The sequence below is a fragment of the Ambystoma mexicanum genome, chromosome 14 (assembly GCF_040938575.1).
Source record: "Ambystoma mexicanum isolate Mex_15411 chromosome 14, UKY_AmexF1_1, whole genome shotgun sequence".
NCBI lineage: Eukaryota > Metazoa > Chordata > Amphibia > Caudata > Ambystomatidae > Ambystoma > Ambystoma mexicanum.
In genome coordinates this window covers 221,840,944-221,863,415 of record NC_090940.1, presented here as the reverse complement: position 1 = coordinate 221,863,415, position 22,472 = coordinate 221,840,944, and the positions used below count along the sequence as shown (strand labels likewise).

The 22,472-nt window shown below is 45.3% G+C and overlaps 1 protein-coding gene across 1 annotated transcript in view; it reads left to right on the top strand.

Annotated features, from left to right (window-relative positions):
• The first annotated feature begins 7,620 nt into the window (after positions 1-7,620).
• The window catches only part of MAP4K5 (mitogen-activated protein kinase kinase kinase kinase 5), a 1,870,683-nt gene continuing 1,855,831 nt past the window's right edge, over positions 7,621-22,472 (top strand). The window contains exon 1 of the mRNA XM_069638985.1: positions 7,621-7,990. Coding sequence (XP_069495086.1) covers positions 7,883-7,990 — 108 coding nt within the window. The 5' untranslated portion in view covers positions 7,621-7,882. The remainder of the gene's footprint in view (positions 7,991-22,472) is intronic.

Genomic DNA, 22,472 nt, shown 5'->3' with positions numbered 1-22,472 from the left:
GAGAGTAGAGTCAAAGATTACTCCCAGATTTCTTGCCTCACTGGTGGGTAGGGGCACAGGACCAAGGGAGGCAGACCAGAGTGAGAGTGGGGAAAGTGGGAGCGTGGTCCCAATGAGGACGATCTCTGTCTTGCTGGCATTAAGCCAGAGATCATTAGCAGCACACCTGGACTGAAGTGCAGACAGAGTCTGGAATGAGCAAGGAGGAAGAAGAGGCCGAGGGTTGCCTGAAAGAGAGCTGTGTGTCATCAGCATAAAACTGAAAGATGGAGGTGAAGGCAGAGATCATGTGGGCCAAGGGGCCATGTAGACATTGAAAAACCAGGGGGATAGATTAGATCCCTGGGGGAAACCACAAGTAGAGAGAGTGATAGCGGAGAGAAAGGGCACAAGTTCCACCTGGGAAGGACGGTCAGAGAGAAAGGACGCAAGCCACGCCAGGGCCTGATCTGTGATGCCCAGGGTATCACGGAGATGGGAGATCAGGATGTTGTGGTTTACTGTATCAAAAGCAGAGGAGAGGTCAAGGAGAATGAGGACAGAGAGAGAGTTAGAGTCAAGGTTTGCAAGCAGGTGTTCACTTGTGTTCAGAAGAGCAGTTTCTGTGCCTCTGGATGCTCTAAAGCCAGACGGATGGTCATGGAGACTACCAACAGATTTGGTGTGGACGGTAAGCTGAGATATAGCCAACTTCTCCAGGAGTTTGCCCAGGAAAAGAGTGATGGAGATTGGGCGATAGTTTGCCAGAATAGAACGTTCAGCAGAGGGTTTTTTAAGCAGAGGGTGCACAAGAGAATGCTTGAGAGAAGTGGGGAAGACTCCATTGGCGAAGGAGAGGTTGAAGAGGTCTGCCAAGGCTGGAGCTAGAGAGTCAATGTTGTCCTTGATGGTTTTGGATGGGCAAGGGTCCACCTGTTTAGAAGAGGCTTTCATAGACCAGACTTGTCTAGAAACCTCCTCAGGTGTGACCGGGGAGAGGGAGGAGAGAAGAGGAGGTGTGGCGTGGGTGGCCAAAGGGGGCCCATGAGATGATGGTGCATGAGTTGCTGCAGAGGAGAGAGAGGACAGGTTGTCCTGTGTTTTGGCAGTGAAGTGTGAAGCCAGAGCCCTGCAAAGGGCCTGGGTGGATGCAATAGAGGATGAGGCTGCAGTAGGTTTGGCCAGCTCTGTACAGAATTCAAAAAGTTTGGCCGTGTTGTTGGATGCCGCGGAGATGCAGGCTTGAATATGGACTCTTTTCTTGACCCGGATGCAGAGTCTATATTGACTTTTCAGAAGGCGGCACGCCAGTTTATCAAAGGGTGCACCTGAAGATCCCCATTTCCATTCTGCTGCCCTGCACTTGCGTTTAAGGTCGCCAAATCAGAGTCGTACCAAGAGTTGCACTTTTTGGGAGGCTTTATTCGGACCCTCATGCCAGGGGCAAGGATCTCAAGAGTGTTGGAGATGGAAAGGTGAAAGTTAGAGAGAGCTGTTTCAGGGTGGGAGTCAGCCGCAGGAGTAGGAGGAGGGGAGTAGGTGGAGGCAAAGGCAGCCACTGACACTTTTTTCATGGGTCGGAAGACCTTGTAGGTGGGAGGCAGTGCAGGGTGTGCAGGTGTTAAAGGAGAAGAAAGCTTCAAGTGAGAGGAGATAAGAGAGTGATCAGTCCATGAGAGTGAAGTAGTGAGAGGGATAGAGAATTGGATGTCTGTGGAGATGAGAGCATCCAAGGTGTGGCCAGCCATGTGCGTTGGACCAGAGGGTAGAATGGAGAGAGAGAGTGAGTCAATAGGTTGCGGAGAGTCAGGATAGTCAAGATGTATGTTGAGATCCCCCAGCAGGAGGAGTTGGGAGGAGGTGGAAAGGAGAGGGGAAGAGGGTGGACTGGCCCGGTGGCCAATAGATGGTGGCCAGAGAAAGGGAGGAGACAGGAGAGAGAGAGCCTGCAGACCAGGCTTTCAAAAGAGGAATAGGGCTGAAGGCGAATGGTAGAAACAGGGATCCACTCTGGGAAGATCAGCGCAACTTCCCTTCGTGGCCTGTTAAGCCTGGGCTCAGAGAGGATCTTGTAGCCTCCAGGGAGAAGTGTGTCAAAACTCGTGACAGAGCTGTCCCTAAATCAGGTCTCAGTGAGAACAAGAACATCAAGGTCCAGGTGTTCAAGGAGGTGGCAGATGCCAGAGGAGTGCTTGATTGCAAAGCGAGAGTTAAGTGTGGCAATGTGGAGCAGATTGCCCTTTTTAAAGGATTTACGGGTGTGCTGGGGACAGAGGTCCCACCCGTAAGTAGCGTGGGTGCCAAAGAGCTAGAGGCAAGAGAAGGCAGAGGGCCGAAAGGAGTGCAGACAAGGGAGCTGGGACAGTAATAGATGGCAAGGGTGCAAGTGAAGGAGGGGCCTCAGAGAGCAAGGGGGGCCCGGATGAACCGGCAATGGGTGGCCAGGGCACCAGAGTGAGAGAGGCTAACACGGATGTCAGTGCTGAGAGTTTGGGCAAGGGAGCCAGGATAGTAGAAAATGTAAGAGGAGCCATAGTAAGAGGGGAGGTGTGACTCGGAGGAGGCAAGGAGGCCAAGGTGTGCCTGGCAGGCAAGGGAGCCAGGGAAGCCGTAGGTGCAGTTGGCAAGGGTGTCAGTGAGGAGGAAGGCGGAAAGTTGATAAGGCGAGGGAGGAGTCTATCAAAAAGAATGAGGTTGGGTTGAGGCTCTTGTACCAAGATGGTACCATTATAATAGGCATGTAAGATGACCCTGGAGGTCGAGGAGGAGGCAAGAAGGACCTCTCAATGGGTGCCATCATTAACGTGTGAGGAAGTGTAGGGAGAGAGCAGAGCACCCATATGAAGAGTCCATAGGTCGGGGGAAGGAACGACGAAGAGGATGTCGGTGAGAGTCTCTCTGGCAGAGCCAAATGTGTCCTTCTTAAGTTTCTTCCTGCTCGACTTGGTGAGTGGTGAAGGGTAGAAGATAGAGAAACAGTTGGAGAAGAGATAGAGAGCGCCATAATGAAGGTGCACAGGCACACAACCAGACTGAGCAGCTGAGGCACACGGGAAGGAGTTAATAGGAGAGTGCAAGTGAACAAGAAAACACAACAGGAATGAGAAGAAACAGTGGGAACTAAAGGTGGGGTGGGGGTACAAGGGAGCAAGGGACAGAAACAAAACAGAGAGCAAGGGAGTATGTAGGATGTTAGCTAGCAGAACTAGACAAATGCAGGATGAGAGCACACCTAAATTCGATTTTAGACTAAATGTCACGAGCAATGCATGGAGAACAGCAGACCTAAATTCAATTTTTAAACTAACAGTCACATCAAAGCTGAAGAAGAGCACACCTAAATTCGATTTTTAAACCAACAGTCACAATCAAAGCCGAAGAAAAACACACCTAAATACAGCACGGCAGTACAGAAGTGAGGGCAGTGTGGTAGGAGATCCGGAAGGAAGAAATTAATTTAAGAGGTAAATTGTCCCTATAAGGGAACATAAGTCAACACAGATAGGGCAATAAAATGCTTGGAGGGAGGAGGGTAGAGTCCAGGAGAGATGAAAGCAGGCCACTGAGCAACAGGCAGCACTCACGTGATGGCAGGAGGGATGCCACAGTCCAGGGGCGATAGGATGCAGTGCCCAGCATAATCCATGTCTTTGCCAGCAGTAAACATAGTGTGGGGCCCATGTCCCGCAAGACCCATACAGGCACAGACAGGGCCTTAGAAAGGTTGGGCCCTCGATTGGTTCTTTAGGGTTCTGGGCAGGCCAATCACTGAAGCAGCTGAGAAGACTGTAGGGGCAGTCCTCTGCATGAGGAAGCAGCGGCAATGTTGGAGGAGGATGATTGTAGTTACTGTGATCAAACAGCCGCCACCAAGGTTAAACACCTTGATTAAGTAAAGCCACGGTTGCTCTGGGCAACCCTCCAGACCATCGTTCTTCGCCTGCCAGGCCATTACAATAGGGGAAAGACCATATGCAAATCAGGCTTGGTACCACCCCAAAGGGGCAGGCCAGCCCGAACTGCTACGTCACATCCCTCCTGCACAAGATCGCAAGCATCCCCATTTTTCGGCCTTGTTGGGCATCATCAATGAGGAGTAGTGTAGGAGAAACAAATGGTGGGAATTTCAACTAAGCCAAGAAATTAATTGATAACGCTGACTCCTGTAGAAAGTGGATGTTAGTGCGTAATGAGTGCTGATGTGTGATTAATCATGGGCATTTACCTTAGCGCTGATGTGAGACACAGTTGTGAATTCATACAAACCAAAGAAAGGGCAGCTTGAATTGGTTGAATAGAATACCATAGCAGCATGGCAGGGTAGAGTAGGGATTAACACATTTACACTAACCTCTAACATACTAATCATTAACACATAACCCCTAATCAACTAATATTATTAGTCATTAGAATGAGACAGCTCAGTCCATAGAAATGGTGTAGATGGAGACCCCAGGCACAGACTCTGCAATTCTGTTAAGAAATAAAATGCAAGAATTAAAACTGCTTTTGCGATCGGGACCTGAGGTTGAGGAATTTGAAGAATCATTCTACCCAAAGCAGCCATTGTTTGAGCTGCTAAAGCAGGGAGTCAGAATGAAAATGTTACATGTGGATTCCGGGCCCAGTGAACTGAACTCTGTACAAGGGTGACTGAAAAAAACAGGGACTTCTGGAAGTTTCCAGAAGGCATGGCCATGCCAGAGGAGGTGTATGATTGATGGGATGACATCACTGCCATGGGCTGGAAGATCACATACTTTCTGTACAAAGATACAGGAGAAATTAGTGGCAGAGAGAGGACTTAAGAACGGCTAAGAAGGAGGAGCCAGGCACTTTTTTTGATCAGGCCGGGGAGCAAGAGGAGAGAAAAAAAAAGAAAAGATCAGAGAGTTTGGTGTTGTGCTGAGCCAGGCTTTCGTGTGTGCTGCAGGAGGTTGCAGGGAGTGCTCCACTGAAGGGTAGCTGCGCAGAGCAGAGACAGGGCCTGTGTGCTTTGGAGAAGGGGTTGCTGACTGTGATAAGCAGGTTCGGAGCGCCATAAAGTTCTTGATAAGCATCAAGTGACAAATGAAGAGAGATTTTTACACGTGTTTTAGATAATTTTACACTCATTAGCAGAAAGTCCAATTAGGCATCAGAAAAACACCTTTGTTCTTCATTGAAGGAGAGCAAATGCATTTTTCTATGCAAAGCTAGCTGCTTGCAAAAAGAAGGGAGTTCCCACGCACTCAAAGCTGTAAGTGCAAGTTACATCTCAAGGTTGATAGAAAAAATACATGTGTGTTCTGCCAAGTTGGAAAATTGGAGCGCTGCCTGGCTGCTTGTGGAGGAGAGCCTTTTTGATTGGGGTGAAAGAATCAAGGAAAAGTTTCTAAAATTGCTATGGGCATAAATGTATTGCATCATTTCTAGCAAATTAAGAAACAAGTAAGTGCAGCTAAGCAGGAATATGTGTCTTTCTCTTCAGATTGCTTTCAATGTTACAATGATCGCACATTGTGTTTATTTCTGTGTGTTTTTATTCTGATCTGCAGACAATCTGTAAAGTGTCTTATGAAATAAAAAAGAGTATGCATGGATTTTTTTTTGTGTGGCATGTTTATTTTGTATGGTGCAACGGTCAGTATTTGGTACAATTATAACTTCAAAAAGGGGGTAGAATTAGAGTGCCCTGCATAACAGGAAGCCCAGTGATGTCCTTAGTCAGTGCCCTGAATAAAAAGGATACATTTTGCAGTGAGCTGATCTCCATGTTAGGAATCAGAGAAACATGTTAGACAGCGCATGATATTGTAGAGAACTGGGGATAAAATATCCAACAGTAGCTTGGGTCTCTAGGACCAGCAGGCACGGGACCCATGTCTGGGCATACCTACTCCCACTCGGGATGACTACAGCAAAACAAAAGAGGTATGACTGGAAGGTTCAGAATTAATCTTGACCTCTGGCATTGCTCTGGGCAACGCTCCAGACCTTCAATCTTCATCTGCCAAGCCATTACAAAAGGGGAAAGACCATAAGCAAATCAGGCTTGGTCCCAACCCAAAAAGGGTAGGCCAGCCCGAACTGCTAGGTCACATCCGTTCTGCATGAGACCACAAGCATCCCCAAACATGTTTCGGTCTTCTTGGGCTTCATTAGTGAAAAGTAGCTTGTGTAACTAGGCCCAGCAGGCACAGGACCCATGTCTGGGCATACCCGTTCCACTTGGGGTGACTACATCAAAACAAAAGAGCTGATGGCTGGAAGGTTTAGAATTAATCTAAACCTCTGGATATCTGATACCCATCTATGAATATTGATAGAATTATGAATGCTTGGTGTGGGAATGTTGATTGTGTCATTTGGGAGCCTGAGCTTCAGTGCTCAATGAAGGCTGCAGATGGACTCCTTGTAACTATCCTTAGCATAGCATACTTGCCAACCCTACAGATTTAGGCAGTAGGCTACTGCTTTTGAAGTAGCCCTACCCCCTACAGATTTCAGTGACAGATCCTACTGCTTTTTACAGTGGCAAGCAATGTATGTTATTTTAAGGCAGGCTCCAGGACAGAGCATGCAACACATAAATTAGTCTTTCTATACAGTGGACTGGTAGGTGATCACTTTCATTGCACTCAGACCAATCCACTGACCCGACAGCTGCGTGACTCTGTCCTGCACTCTTGCCGGTACACTTAGGTGAACCAGCAGTGAAAGCAAGTGGTAGAGTATAACACCATCACACAGCATCTGCCGACAATTTGGTGTTAGCATTCAGAATTATACATTTTTTCCATTTCAACATCTGTCCATGTTGTGCTGTTTTGTTTTTTATTTTCCTGTGACGTCATTGTTATGGGAATCATTTTTTTCCAGACTTGAAAAATCCTACATCTTTTTGGTCACAGAATGTTGGCAAGTATGGCATAGCACTCAGCCTTTTAACCTTTTGTATCCCAGAGCAGTTGAAAACTCCCCATTTTGTTTATGTCGGATGAGAGCCCATTGAAGTGTATGGGCGTGTACAGGGTTTGGAGGGTGAGTAAAATGATTACAGGGCAGGTGACACCTGCCAAAAGCATGAGTTGAGAGATATGATTTAAGTAACTCTACATATGTAAATAAAGCGACATGGACTTTCCAATTGAAGCGCACATCTAGGCTGCATCTGGAGTAAATATAACCTCTTTTGAAACAGGCAGGATACAGGTTGTCTCATGTGAAGTATGAAATAATAAACCAGCCCAGGCTTTAATTTCATATTGCATTATAGGACATGTGGTAGTGCATTTATAAAGTTGTTTTACAACTGTCAAGAAATGAATCATAGAAAATAAACATATATGCATAGCTGATATACCAATCTTTTCACATGAAAGAAGGAATCGTGGAGTGACTGCCAATCTGCATTTTCAAGCATAAGGTTGATGCCCTGCCGTCGTCATGCTTTCAGATTTGGGAGGGGTGGTGTGCAAAATATATGTCAAAAACAAAAAAAGCGGGTACCACTTGAAACAAATAGTGCCGCCAACAGCGCAGAACTGTCACCACAACCACACTCGCAGAAAGATCGCTAAGTAGTGTAGGGCGCAGTTACTTGGAACGAAATATGATGTAAAGTAGAACGTGTAAGTCACGTGAGAAGGACGCTTTGCTAGGTCCTTTACTCTAATGAGAACCAGTCGCTACTGTATCTGTCACCGCTTCACCAAAGTTCTAGGGGTTCCGCCAACAAAGTTTAGGGTCGCAGACCCGCAGCCCTCTGATTGACATACTACTAGTGTTGGTATCAACAGCTGGAGGCCCACAAGATCCCATTGCCCCCCTGCTGGTTCAGGCTGGGCTGTGCCTGCTTTGGATTACCACCGCCTTAAGTCTAGTCTGCAGCGGCTGATCGTGGAATTGACGAGACCGTGGCATGGACGGGTTGGGCCGGCCGAGTGCTGACATCCTAAGGAGGAACCCTCAGCAGGACTTCGAGCTTATCCAGAGGGTGGGCAGCGGCACTTACGGGGATGTCTACAAGGTCGGTGTAAAGCTCTTATATCACCCCGTAGGGGATCAATGATTATTAGTCTCATGTTAGGAACACATCACCATTTCCCTTTAGACAAAAACTCCAAAATATGCACTCACACCAATGCATTTCCATTAAAAGTTCAAAGTGTAAATAAGTTCAATTCTCAGTTAAAGCCCCCCCCCCCCCCCCCCCGGCATCATCCCTCCAACAGGTTGTGAACCTTTGGGTGACATTCTGGGCATTCTGGAGTACCCCCGCCTGGGAACTACGGTAGAGGGTACAGTATTCCCCACTGTGAAACTGAGGGGTTTATACTTGTACTGGTGTCTGAGGGGTGCGAGATAGTGGATCTTGTCTGAGAATCCCCTCTTGTTTTTAGAAAGGCACCGCCTAGGTTTAGGGCATGATTTGTTTTTATAAGGAACAGGAGCTACTGTTAGACAAAAGTTAACAACTTTTCTAGTGTGTTGTCCTTTGCTTCGTGGCATTTTACGTTCCCACCCGCTACCCATTCTTGTAGGTTAGATTCACAAAAATGTACAGTTTTCATGTAAAATGCTTTAAAGTATTGTTTTCATGGTGCTTCAAAACAGAAACCATGTTCTACCTTTGTGTGCCAACCTTTCTTAGCACGAGAGAACGACTGCTCCACGCTTAAATGTTGAGGACTTTTTAGGATAGTTTTTGATGAGCGAATGGTCCTATGTCTCTCTTTTTTGCTGTTTTTGTCAGTTTAATCATGTTTATTCAGTTTCAGTAAAATGGAAGTTAGAATAATTTAATGGAATTTGATAATATACAAAGTATTAAAAAAACGAATTAAACGTAAACGTGTATGAAAGTCGGCTAAACTCGCTGGAACTATAGGTCAAATAAAAAAATATTGTAACAAGATGTTAACCATCTAATGACCTAAAGAACCAGTATAACATGTTGGAAATAACATGTTAAAAGGTGCTGAAAAAGTACACGTTTGTTGTTTTTATCAGAATTGTTCCTTTAATGTTGACATAGCTTTCTAAAGATGGGCTATGTAATAATAATAATATCACGTGCCTAATTGCCATCTACTATCTGCTTTCATCAAGTTAGTGGATTAGTATACAGGCCAGGCTGCATAGGTGGGAAAGGCATTTTGTTCTTTCTCGTTATACTTTTCCAAATAGTCCCTCCACACGTTTGTGCTTAGCCACTTGAATTTGTCCCTAACCCCACCATTTCCCCTAACCAGTCTTTAATCTTATTGACATGTTTCGGTTTTCAGTCCTTTAAGACAATTCGTTTTCCTACCCATAATGGTTTATTCATCCACAGTCTTGCTGCGTACTGTACTAGTCCTGTTATCTTGGGTGGTAAATAAGCTTTACTTGTTCGTTGCATTTTTTTGGTCGCCACTTTTTCATCAAATTGACCAAATACAGACATATGGGTTTAGGGTTATTATGGGGTGGAGAGTCTGGGATGGGTTAGAGGGGCACAGGCAAACTCCCCATATAAAAAGGGGTGCTCCATCAAAGTTGACGGAAAAGTGGCAACCAAAAAAACTACGACAAATGTGAAGGTCATTGTAACCACAAAACTATCTTGAGTAGGTCAATAAAGAGTGTTGCTTGTCTGCAGATTCCCCCGCTAAATCAATCTAACATAGTCTAGCGCATCTGTGAAAACCTCGGACATTTTATGTGTCTGCTCCTCCAGCATAGATTAGTGCTGGATAGCTGTAAATGGTGCATGTAATCAAGGTTCAGTTCTGAAATGATTCTTTATTGTTATTAACAGTCCCGCATGTTAATTGCTGTTTAGTACATTCACATTTTTCAGTTATCTTGTTTTTTCTTTCTGAACTCAATCTAGTCTGCATATTTTCGAGGTGGAGACTCTATCCGTCTTTCTAGTGATCACTTTCACATACACCTTTTGGCACTTGCTGATGGGGCATTTGCGCTTCCATTGTTAACACAGTTCCACATTTCGAATGTGGATAGATTCTAGATGGATTGTATCTGTCACAAGAATGTTATTGTGCCCTAGTTTGTTCACTCTTCTGGATCCATTTGTCCCACGACATAGCTCTATCGTGCGCAAGTAGGCCCTTGCTGTTCTCAGTACGTTCAGTGGTTCGTCCTCTGTTATCCTGATGTCAAAATGCTACTTTCTTGCTGTTTCAAATGTATGCCTCGCAATCTGAAGATTGGTTGGCAGATCTTGGATGTCTCTGAATTCTGTCTGGATACTCTCTGTTAAGCATTGTGTACTTCAGTCGAATCTAGTTTGGGGTCATTGTTGTAGTGAGCCTTTCACAAAAGGACCAGGCCACATGCAGAAATGGAAAGCATCCTTATACTTTGGTTACATGATCAGGATAGCACAGGCCCTAGTGTTATCACAGGTCATCCCTGCACACCCTCTCACTCCAGCAGAATCTCTCCAAATGTCATCCAAAAACACTCGGCTAGCCCATCACACATACATAGCATTTCACTCGCAGAACATTTGTGGAATCCCAGCATGCAAGTAGGCAAGACCTAGCAAGAACAAGACAATACATCTCCCCCCATTTGAGAACTCAGAAAACAGAAGCACATTTTAAACGAGACCAACACAAGCAAAAGATAGCACGGGGGCCTAGGACCGAACACTCGCAGACAACCCAACAAAACCTCTATACATGGACTAACAGGCCTTAAGATGGCTCTACCATTGGCAGACTGGGGGGTTCCGCAGCTTCACCGTCAGTGGGCAACACACTTCTAAGAAATGAGCGTCACACCACCCATGTCTGAGACTCCTGGTGTCCTCACTTGCCACACAGAGCACAAGCACTACAGGGCAGTGGGAAACACACCACGCCCTGCCACCCCTCTCACCAGAACAAAAGTACAGACGAGAGGGTGGCAACACTTAGACCAAAGTAAGCACGGATACCATGTCAAATGCCAAGTTGGCCACACTAAACTAACGGAAGCAAACTCAGACTCATATTCTCTTTATTGGTTATGGTAAAGGCAAAAGGTGATTTATTAGTTTGCTTGCAAGACAGACAGCATCCTATTCATTAACCCGTTCCCTCCTAAATAACTGACCCGCAATCCAGACCCGTTCTATTTATAGAGCACTGACCAAATGACCATAGAACCATCAAGCAAGTTTAGGATAGGGCTTCCAGTACGCTACTCCTGCCACCTGCTTCAAACAAAGACTCCATTCATACAGACGTTTAGTCAGTTGTCTCTATCAATGCTAGTGGATGACGTTTGGCGAAGCTCTTCCAGTTTGCTGTAGCTGGTTAGATGTGCTTCCACTCTCCAACCTATATCCCTCAGGCGAGAGGCATAGAGCCTCCACCCCTATGAAAATGTCTAGTCTGTATGAACTTCTCATTGCCTGATCCGGCCTGTGCTAGAGAGATCCATGTGCCCCAGTCCAGTGGCTTTATCCCTGCCGCTTCGGATGTAGAAACAGCTCTTAGTAGTTTTGCGGACATGCCCCGACCAGTCTATATTGAACATGAATTGCCCACAGCCAATGGGGGGAAAAGAGTAGCCTTCAAAAAGTCTGCTAAAAGAAACATACTAAGGACAGAGACATGAACTGATGTAATAGGGGAGAGAAAGCAGAACAATCCTTCTTTGAGACATTTCTGTACCGGGGGGAAAAAAAGATATATAAGTGTGATACGTTTTGGTGAATGTCTGTCTGTTTTTTTCTAATACCACTTTTATAATCACGAAGACAGTATGGCATAGCTGATGCATCTTTTGCCTTTTTAAGTCATGTTTGCCCACAACCACTTTCCAACAGTTGACAATTTTTAATGTTTAATCTGCTCCGGTCTTCGTTACATATAATATTTTTAAAAGTTGTTAAATAATTGTGATATGAAATGGATTGATGGTTATGCATTTTTTGATGTATTGCAATTGTTTCTATTGTTGATCGGATGTACTGATTTTTAATATGTGTTGATATCTGTTGTTTGTGCTTTGATGGCTCAATTTCTGAATAAAGTATTTATTGTCTTAAAAAAAAATAATAAAACGACCTCTTCCAGCTGGGTCTTGTTTTAGATAAGCTATTTATTATGGGGGCGGTACACTTTCAAACTTGTATGAAATGGTCTTCTGTCAATATTTTACAAAGAAGATGATCTGGGAATCGGATCAATGTAGACTTGTCTTTAGTACTCCCCTACAATACAATCGAAATGCACAAAATGTATTCAATGTGGCTGCTCATTAAGTGCTGTCGTTCGCAGGATTCTTTATACGCTTCTTTGGGTGCAAACGATGGATATAAATCATCTTTAGGTGGTTTGGTGGGTCTGGAGGACAGTGTTGACAACTATTTTTTTTCTCCTCTATTGCAAAATGTACAACCGCCCACAATGGTACCTGCCAGGAAAACAACTGGCAGTATTACACATAGAGTTGTGTGAGCTAAGGTTGTTCAGAGATCTCGTTGTCAGTAGAGAATGTCGCTCAAAAGGATTACACAGGGTGGCTGTATAGTGGGCAACCTCAAATGCTTTTCTTCCTTTTTAAAACTCTAATACCTGCAGACTTTTTTAAAATGTCTGTTATCTTCTTTATCTCTGTGCTTAAGATTTCCAAGTTATCAAAACTTTGGAGTACCACCCTGTGCTAATCCTGCAAAAAGTCTATGTGCACGTTAATACATCTTTCTCTCTACTGCCGGCTGGAATACATCACACTGTTGTGTTCCTGTCTGTAATACTAAATGCACAGCAACTGTCAGTGCAGACAATAATTGAACACACGTTTCTTCTTTCAGTAACTACAACCTACCGTTTAATGTTATTTCCCGCTGTTCATCCATCCCAACAAATTCAATTTCCCACCAGTAACACTGGTCCCCTATCAAACTTACTAAGACATTGCAACTGGCGGGGGGGGTTGCAGTGGCCATCATTTATAAATTGAACCTTTTCATAACCACAATTCAGAGGTTACTCCTGGGATAGAGGTGAGATAACCGGCTGGGCTTTGAGGAGGTCACATCTTCCACATGCCTCAGTGCGTCATGCAGTCCCAGTTGCGTCCAGCCCACAGACTGGGAACAATCTGAGGTCGGAGCCCATATGCCTTGCACCAGTGCCTTTGGCTTGAATGTACATTTTCGGGTTCTGTATTGCCAGACGTCTTTCCATTGCCACAGCTCTTATGGTATTCCTGGGTCATCTCCAAGGAGTCTAGTTCGGAGTTGAGGTAATCTTGTAATTCTGCCACAAGCAGCAACCCATTGTAGCAGTCACCCGGACAAAACTACTCTGTTTTATTGTTTGTTTGTTTATTTATTTCTATAGCGCTCCGGACCCGGGAGTATAAGGGCGCTTAGTACAGGTTACAAAGCACAGTACATGGTAATAAGCAGAGATACTAGAACAAATTGAACAACAGTTTTATATACAGGAAATATAGGCAGTGGGGGTGATAGCACCCAATAATGACATGAATGAGGCATAAACAGTAAGTACAGTTTATAGCTAGGTCTAACTTCAAGGTTCACTTTTTGTCAGAAGCCACCCAATGGCAAGTTTCCTGAACGAATGGAAGGATTTGGATGATTTGATATTCAGTGGCAGGGTGTTCCAGAGTTGGGAGGCGAGGACAGTAAAGCTCGAGCCTCCGGCTCTTTAGAGGTAAATCTGGTACTATGAGACATAAGGTATTGGAAGATCTTGTGGTTCTGATGGAGGATTTCATGGTAAATTTGTTAGTCAGATAGGGGGGTGCTAGATAGTTGAGAGCTTTGTAAGTGAAGCAGAGTGTTTTTAGATCAATTTTATGTTGGACGGTGAGCCATTTGCATGTGGTTCTAGTGGCAGAGATGTGCTCACACCTGGGAATGTTTAGCGCTGCCCGTAACGCATTATTTTGAAGGACTTGGAGTTTATTGATCATGGCTTGGTTGGCACCTAAGTAGAGGCTGTTGCAATAGTCTAGCTTCGATTGTATAAGAGCTCTGGTTAGCATGAGGCAACTGTTATTAATTGTATCAGCACATCTTTAGTTGGTGTACTGAGAGTTCCATTGATGTGCAGTTCACTGATATTGGTATCTATGCCCCAGAGATAAACCCTGCCACTTGTTATAACCGACTCACGGTGTGTCTTGCAATTTTTTGCCCTGGTATATACCCCAAGCCTCCAGGGCAGTATTTGCACCATCTACAAAATAAACCTATAGGTATGCACAGGCACTCAAATATAGAGACTTCCAGAGCATATAAAGATTTTATATTTTTTCTGGTGCGCACAGCTAAGCTCCTTGGCTACCCGGACCAGATATTGGGTGAAAGTCAATGCCCAGTACAAAGAATATTTGAGGTTTGTTAGTTAACTGTTATCATTAGTGAGAATTGATCACTCCTGACAGTTAGTATTAATTGCTCGTGTGTAATGACTCTTTAGGAAGACAGTTTAATAAATCCCTGAAAAAGGTTAGTGTCGATATCTGAAATGTGTTGGAGGAGAGGACATGAAGATTAATGAAAATCTGGATCTGTTCCTCGAAGAAAACTCTTGATCGATTATTGTGATTAAACAATTGATGAATTAACATCGGAAATTGTTTAAATTGCATTTAGTATGAAATGCAGTACTACTGAAATTAACACATTTTAGAATAAATATGTAAAACAAAAAGAGAATTGTTTTTCTTACGGTTTTGGTAACTCTATTTGAAACATTTGAATTGAAGATAGGTTAATCCTATTAGCGCCACTGGGTTCCGCATTAGTATTTGCACCATTCCACACACGATCTGCTACTTTCCCTTTTCTTCTTCCTCTGCGTAATTCATTGGTCTGCTGCTTTCAACATATAGCAACCCCTCCTGTACAAGTGGGAAACTCTGCTGTGACCTGAAACGCAGACAAAGGATCATAAACATCATTTTAGCAAGTGGAACATTGGGGACAACATACCTAAACTCCAACTTATATATTTTACTGACGGGTTCGTGCCACAGAAATTGACCACGTGTGTAAGTTTTATTCAGTGACCTCAACACAGGTGAAAGTGGATACTGGATCAATTTACAGGTCCTATTTCCTGAGTGCGCATTATATTGGCACAACGCATGTAGAACATTTATTTCAGGAATACAACACGTTCCCATAAAAACAACAATTGAAAGCATAATTACACATCACACATATAAAAATAAACATCATTCCACCATCATAAAAACATTGCAACATTTTTTTAAATAAAAGAATCTTCAGTTCAAACAATTTTCATTAAACATTTCCTCAGAGTTAACACATTCTTTAGAAACGATGATAAGCCCTAACCCACACACTGATTCCACCCATAAGAGGTAACTCGGAGCAGGTTCAAACTGAAATAATTCCTGGCCTGCAAGAGTGGTTTAAGCGTGCCTTCTCCGATTAACGAGAAATCTCTGCAAAACAGTAACAAATGGGCCAAGTCTTGCTTTGGCGTGTCGCAAAAAATACATGATTGATTTTCATTACCATTTCACAATAGCGCGATCAGTGGAGTCTGTACACTCTCTATGGTGCACATTAGCACAAAATAAATAAACGCGCTGGTTCACTTGTTTTTAAACAATTACGAGGGTATCTGCTGTGTAATCACGAACAGTAAAAGGTTCCGTTAGTTATTTAGTATCCGCATGGCATGGGCACTAATGCAGGCTATGTCAGCAGGAAAAAAATATTTATAAGCGAAGTCGTGCTGCTCATATGCTTCTCTGTTAGCGAGAGTCGTGGCATTTCTATACTCGCTTTAGTGAGCTGCATTCAAAATAAAGTATTCTAAAAAACGCTATTTGTAGGCATGTGCTGGGCATAGTGTGTCATTTTGCTGTACCGAGTATGTTAGGTATTTAGTGTAGATGCTTTCTAAGTATTAGATATACATGATCTGAGTATCTAGAACATATGTTGTCTAAGCACTATATGTACACAACCTGAGTATTTAGTTTGTTAACCGTTGTCTCTTTGATGAAGCCGTTTCTTGGGCTTTTTTATGCCTCTTATTAATAAAATTGTCTCCTGTAATACAAAAACTAACGAGTAATATAATACTCTGTTTTGTATACTGTGAGCATAAATAACAGTTGATGGTTAAATAATCCGGGAAGGGTGAGCATTGAATACTCTTTACCAAGTAAGGGAAGGGTTACCAGTCTCCTATTTCGACTTTTTGTGTCCAAACCCTTCCACAGTCTGGTCCCCCGGCAAGAAAATAAATTTGTGGAAGTACCAAGTGTTTAATTAGCTCATGGCTTAAACCGGCTTTGTTCCCCCAAACTCTGAGCCAATGATTTACAGGCTGAGGTGCAAAGTCACTAATAAACCTGCAACCCAATTCCTGGTGCACTGCAAAATTCGGTGCCGATCGTGGAAGCCCCAATACTTGTATCAGAAAAGTATTCTCCACCACCTGGATGGGCTGAACATTTCTATATCCCCACAGCTCCATGCCATACCTAGCGACAGAAATAGCTTTCCCATTATAAACCTGGAGTACCGGCTTGACCAGTTTAGCGTTGAACATGCCTATAGCTTGTGCTCCCCTCCCCATAGACTGTTTGAACCTTGCAGTCTGCTTGATAACATGCGCTTCTGCACTAAAGTTTGAAGGAAATCTAACCCCTAGATAGTCAAAACTAGAGACTCTGGGCATCAGGACCCCCTTGCTAAACATTGCTCGAAATTCTGGTGGATGCTTCCACCTGCTACAGACCATGACTGCCGATTTTTGGACATTAACCTCTGTAACCTGTGAATCCATTAATAAAGAAGTCATCGATCAAGGGCTGCAAGGCTCTAGGAGTGTAGGCCAGCAAAACAGCGCATCTGCTTAAGCCAGTAATTGCACAAGCCAACTACCCAGCCTGGGGACATCCGGGGTAGAATTAAGTAAATGGGCCTAATGACCATTAATGTACAAACCGGCAAGCAGGGGGGCCAGCACAGAGGCCTGGCGCATCCTTCGCTCCACCTGGAAAAAAAGCAATGCACCGTCCATGCAACCCACTCCTCACACAGGCCACTGTGGACGAATGCAGTCTCTTCAGGAGATCCAGCACTGCACCTGGACAATTCAAGGATCTGAGCACACACCAAAGCTTATTACGACTGACCTTGTCAAAGGCAGTGCTCAGATCCATGAAAGCAAGGGAAATAGGTTCATCCTTCATATACAAATAGTGCTCCACCACCAAATAAAGGTTCAAGGACTGCTCAGCCGTTCCAACACCAGGTCTAAACCCGGGAGAGAATATTATTACATTCCATCCAATCTCCCCAAGAGAACCTTGCCCATTATCTTAAACACGGAGTCTAAAAGCAAAATAGGTCTATATGACGCTGATAGCGCCCTCGGTCCCTTTTTATACATCTGCTGAATTACTGCTCATGAACAAGAAACAGGGTGCACATTCCCTGCACAAATAGCTTTGAAACCCAGAGTCAAAATCGGAGCCAAGAGGTCTGGTTTGGATAAAACCAAGTCTGCTGGAACATTGGCAGTCCTGGAGCTCTATTTCTAGTTTTTTTTTTTTTAAAACTCTTTTTATTGGTGGTCGAGAGAAACACAAAACACAGTTAGAGTTTCATCATACAGATCACAAACATCATGGCAAGGTAAAGCAGAGGAACATAGTACATATAATATACATTTTCACGGAGCAATGGGTCTAAGTATCGCTGTCACCGTCGGAGATCATATCACAAAGAAACATTCTAAGGGGACCCCAAATATCCTTAGGTCTGCAGGCCGAGGGGCGTGTGAGAACAAACTGCTCCTCAGCCTCATTCACATAGACCAGCTCTCGGAGGAACTGCTGCACAGTGGGTGGAGACGGATTTTTCCAATGTAACAGAATGCATTTTTTGGCCACTGCACATGTGACATTAAACAGTCTTCTGGTCTTTTCAGAACATTTTCCGATGTCACCGAATAGGTATTTCTGTGGGGACAGCGTCGGGGGGATTTGTGTGATCTCATCCAGTATATCTGCCACCTCCCTCCAGAACCCAGCCACCACCGGGCAGCTCCAGTACATGTGAAACGAGCCAGCGTAGTCTGCTTTGCACTTTGGGCATTGACTCGGAGCGTTGGAGACAAACTTGGCTATCTTGGCCGGGGTGTAGTGCAGCCTATTGAGAATTTTAAATTGGATCACGCGTAGCCCAGCATTAAGGGAAACCTTTTTAGTTAATGAACAGTATCTATCCCAAGTCTTATCATCAATAGGAATCTGGAGATCTTTTTCCCATTTATCTCTGCTAAGACCAGGCGTGGGGGAGTGTGCTTGTACCATGGCATATAGACTGGAGACACTCAAGCGGTCTCCGGCAGTGATCATCTGAACGCAAGGGTGTGTAGGGGGTTCATCTGGGAAAGACGCCCAGTGTTTCTGGAAGGCCGATTTCATACGGTAGTATTGTAGAACCCTAAGTGGGCCCCTGCCCAAAGCCCCGGTTGTCTGCTGGAGGGTCGCGAACCTCGCATCGATAAACATATCCCCCAGGCACATCTCGTCATCAGGGTCCCAGGCCGATCGCAAGCAGGCATCATGTGTCGGGGGGATACCAGGGTATCTCCAGAGGGAGACCTCCGGATTATACAAGCACGAAAGCCTCAGCTTCTTAAATATTGCCCGCCAGGAAGCGACCGTTCTACTGACAGGGTTGAACTCACATGTGTCTCTGTAGTGGTCATCAAAAATGACAGACTGTATGTTCGTGGGTGTAGTGGTAAGTTCTTCTACATCAGCATGTGGGGGGGCTCCATCCCTGGAATACCAATATTTAGAGAACTGGGCCTGGGATACATGATAATAAAGTTCAAAGTCAGGGGCCGCCAGCCCACCCGAAGAGTATGGTTTAGTTATCCCTTCCCAGCTTATTCTTGGAGTCTGTCCGTGCCAAAGGAAGGCCGTGGCCATGGACCTAAGTTTAGTGAAAAAGAGCCTTCCCGGCCAAATTGGAATGTTTACAAATAGGTAAAGTAGCTTGGGAAGGACTACCATTTTAAGGACTGCTACTCTGCCATGCAGTGACAACGGAAGGCGGTCCCATAATAACAGTTTGGTCTTCAAGGCCTGTAACGTGGCATCGTGATTGTCAGCGTATAATCTATTTTTCCCACGTGAGACGAGTATACCCAAATATCTGATGGACTCGCTGGACCATCTCATCCCGCCCAGAGAAACGGGGCAGTCTGTTGCCGATGTAAGTGGAAAAACCTCTGACTTATTCTTGTTTATGGTGTACCCAGAGTATGCAGTGAATTCTTGAATCTCTGCCATTATGGGGGGTAGGTTATCCTCCGGTTCACGAATATACAAGAGTGTATCATCCGCGTATAGGGATATTAGTTGTGTGGCTCCCCTCAAGTTGATGCCCCTATTGAAGTGTCGAAGTCTTATCGCAATTGCCATTGGTTCTATTGTCAGGGCAAATAGTATAGGCGAGAATGGGCAGCCCTGCCTAGTGCCTCGTCCCAACAGAAACATATCCGAGATTGTTTGATTTGTTAGAACCCGGGCTCCAGGTTTCGAGTAAAGCAATTGCACATACCTGATAAAGTTCGGGCCAATCCCAAATGACTCCAACACTGCCAGCAAGTAGGCCCAAGAGACGGAGTCGAAGGCCTTCTCGGCATCTAATGATGCGGCCACAGCGTTCCTGCCAGGGTCAACCTGGGCCAGTATTCCAAAGAGCCTGCGTAGGTTAAGTGCCGTGGATCTAGCAGGGACAAACCCGTTCTGGTCAGGGTGGACCAGTGTTGGGACCGCCGGCAATAGCCTGTTGGCCAGTACTTTGGCGAATATTTTAGCATCTGTGTTAATAAGAGACAGTGGCCTGTAGGACGACATATCCTGGGGAGGGCGGCGTGGTTTAGGGAGAACAGTTATTAACGCCTCTCTCATGGAAGGGGGTAGTATGTTACACTGAAGGGATTCCTCCCAGACCCGCAACAACAATGGAACAAGCTCCGAACTAAATTCTTTGTAGAATTCAGCACCAAGGCCATCTAGTCCTGGAGCTTTAGTGGACGCTAAATCTTTAATCGCCGCAGCAATCTCATCTGTAGTAAGAGGCTGGTCCAGTGCGAGGCGGGTCTCATCGTGGAGTTTTGGCATTTTCAGTGCCGAAAGGTATGTCCCTATCTCGGTGGGTGATTTAGTGTCTCTATTACTATACAATCGTTCATAGAACCCCGCAAACTCCGAATTTATTTCGTCCTCATTCACTATAACCGTACCCCCAGGTGTCTGTATGCTGGTAATACGATTTGGGTGTCTGTCCTGTTTGAGCAAGTTGGCAAGGGACCTGCTCGCTTTATTGCCCTCGCCATATCTGCGTGCACGGATCGGGGATGCCATGTACTGCACCTCTCTAGAGGCCAGCTTGCTGAATTCCTGAAGATGTGACTGTATGTCCGCCAATATGTTCCTGTCATGGGTGCGAGAATAAGTGTCCTCCAGTAATTTCAGCTTGCCTTCAGTCAGGGACAGTTCCGCCCTGACTCCCTTAAGAAGACCAACGGATTTAGACAGTAGCGCACCCCTGACCCAGACCTTAAAGGATTCCCATACCGTGGAGTATTTATCGACTGAGTCTATGTTGATTTCAAGGAACTCAGCAATCTCAGTGTGGAGCCCCTCCACCGTCCCGGGGTCCCGGAGCAACCCCCCAGGCATCCTCCATCTTCTAGGGGGTCTAGGGCAATTGTGAAAAGTGACTTCAAGTGTTATTGGGGAATGATCAGATAAAGTGCGGGCTAGTATTTCACATGTCTCTACACCAGCAATTAAAGAGGGGGAGATAAACCAATAGTCAATCCTGGACTCGGAATCATGTACCGAAGAGTAGTAGGTGTAACTCCTCGTAGTTGGGTGGAGAGCTCGCCAGGCATCCTCGAGGACAAGCTGAGACAGAACATTTTGCATAGCAAGAGAGGCCCTACTAGGTGATCTTACAGTTATGCTGGATCTGTCAAACACCGGGTCCATAACAATATTGAAATCTCCTCCCCAAATTATGGTGTGGATGTTGACAGTAGCGATCAATTGATATACATCAGCATAGAAAGTGGGGTCATCAACATTAGGCCCATATGTGTTGACCAACATTATCTGCTGTCCCAATATCGAGCCCCAGACAAGTGCGTATCTGCCCAGAGGGTCCAGTTTATGGCCATCGAGCCGGAGCCCGAGGTTCGGGTGTATAAGAATGGCAACCCCCCTGGATTGGGATGAATAGTTGGTGTAGAACCTGGACTTGCCCCAGCCGGACATGATGACCTCATTATCATTTCCCATAGTATGGGTTTCCTGTAGCATAACGATTTGGGCACCATGTCTGACAATGTAATTACCCACTTTTTTGGCTTTCGAGCGATTGTTCAGCCCTCTCACATTCCATGAGATAAGTTTAACCCTCAGAGCATGAGCAGAGCTTTACCTGAAATATAATATACAGGTAATAACCAGAATGCGAAGAGGGCATTACAAAAGGATTGTATGGGTAGTAACGGACGATCCCCAGAGAAAATATCATGTCTTTCAGACCGTGTAAGTGCACTCAAGACCACGAGTACAAACAGTAACCAACTAGAACTTCCCCAAAGAACCTTCTCAGGGCAGAGACCCGTGTAGAGGGGGAGCATACTCATTTTGCAGCATGGGACTCGAAACAAACATTCCCAGCCTTCCCCCCCTCCAACCCACCCGCCACCCGCACCGTCTCCCCCAACTCGACAGTGTAAGACCCCAAACTTGTGGAATACTCCCGGGGTAGCCATGTTGCCTCACATGACCACCATCCCAGGCCTCCAACGCCGCCACTCACAGAAGATGGCTGACTGTAATCACTGAACAAAAGGGCCCAAGGCATGGGGCCTAAAAACTCTTAATGTCGAATATGAAAGCATGCACTTCCTAGTCTGCTGGTCGAGGTCTATTGCTCGGAGCCGGTCGCTCTCCCCTTGGAGGGAGGGGTATAGAGGATTCAATATATGAAAGGGCCTCGGATGGGTTTTCAAAGAAGTGCGACCTCCCTGCGTGTTGGATTCTCATTTTGGCCGGGAACATTAAGGCATATTTGATCTGTCGTTCTCTGAGGAGCTTCTTGACCTGTTCATACGAGCGTCTGCTAGCCTGGACAGAGGCGGAGAAATCAGGATAGATGTGTATGCGATTGCCCTCGTAGTGCAGCGTGCCCATCTCTCTGGCCAAACGGAGGATTGTGTCTCTGTCTCTATAGTTTAGTAGACGAGCGATTATAGTTCGTGGTGGCGCCCCAGGTTTGGGAACCGGCGCTAAGGTGCGGTGTGCTCTCTCAACAAGGAAGTGTTCAGACAATGTGTCGGGCCCAAATAAGGATTTAAAAAGTTCTTCCAATTGCTTCTCCATTTGGCCCTTGCCGAAGGATTCGGCCACACCCACCACTCGGACATTGTTCCTTCTGGATCTAGATTCAAGGT